The following is a 1,085-nucleotide window of genomic DNA, read 5'->3' on the forward strand; positions in this document are numbered from 1 at the left end:
ACTTAGCAATGTAAGTTTGATACTCGAGTATTTCAAGAGGAAAATTCGAAATCACAATATTACAAGAGTGAATTTTTTGCGTTATTTGCATCAGAACCGTCTGGAGAGTACGAGGCGTTGCTGAGATACTTTTAAACTATCCCGCAAGTAAAATACTCTCAGTTTAACATGGCTCCGAAAACCACTACCGCAACTAAGCCTGCTACCGATAGAAAGCGCAGAGCTGGTAGGAAGGAGACTTTCAACAGCTATATTTTCAAGGTGTTGAAGCAAGTGCATCCTAAGACTGGTATATCCAAGAAGAGCATGATGATCATGAACTCCTTGGTGAGCGACACCTTCGACCGAATAGTCTCCGAGGCTGGGCGACTTTGCAAGTATAGCAATAAAGGAACTCTGTCTAGCCGCGAGATTCAGACTGCGATCCGCCTGGTTCTTCCAGGTGAACTCGCTAAGCACGCCGTTAGCGAGGGAACCAAAGCAGTGACCAAGTTCACTTCCGCCTAAGGTCCGCTGGCAGTTGTGACCATTTCAAGGCGTTTCTCAACGCCATCTTTCTAACCGTGTGCAGGAGTTTGTCGTTTCTCAATCAGGTGTTTTTCGCTGTTTTACCATATTTGTTTCAGAACATGCATTCGGTAGTTTCTTCGAAGACTCGGGTTCGTTAAGCACTCTAACGTCAATTAGCATTCCGCGATGACTGTCAAAACTAGCATTAAATCTGGAGCTCATCCCAACTATTCTGCTATGGTCAAGCAGGCCCTCACCACATGCAAGGGGTTCCAGAAAATGAGTCGCCAGGCCATACTCAGCTTCATTAAGCAAAACTTTGGTGTCGAGAACAAGGCTGCTTTGAACAAGGCTCTCAAAGCTCTCGTAGATTCTGGCCATGTCTCTCAAGCGAAGGCGTCATACAAGCTTGCTGCTGGGCAGAGGGTTGCCGCGAAGAAACCCGCGGTTGCGAAGAAATCCAAACCAACAACTTTGAAAAAGAAGGCTTCCACGAAGAAAGCCTCTACTAAAAAGACCACCACGAAGAAGACCACCACCAAGAAGACCACCACGAAGAAGACCGCTAGAAAGCC

At 46.5% G+C, this 1,085-nt stretch overlaps 1 protein-coding gene across 1 annotated transcript; it reads left to right on the top strand.

Annotated features, from left to right (window-relative positions):
* Nucleotides 1-168: 168 nt before the first annotated feature.
* Pmar_PMAR004428 (histone 2B variant 2, putative) lies at nt 169-507 on the top strand (the record flags this gene model as incomplete). Its single annotated transcript, XM_002775933.1, has 1 exon — nt 169-507. The coding sequence occupies one exon, from the start codon at nt 169-171 to the stop codon at nt 505-507; it is 339 nt and encodes a 112-aa protein (XP_002775979.1).
* Nucleotides 508-1,085: the final 578 nt, after the last annotated feature.

Source organism: Perkinsus marinus, assembly GCF_000006405.1.
Source record: "Perkinsus marinus ATCC 50983 genomic scaffold scf_1104296955172, whole genome shotgun sequence".
In the NCBI taxonomy this organism is placed as follows: Eukaryota; Perkinsozoa; order Perkinsida; family Perkinsidae; genus Perkinsus; species Perkinsus marinus.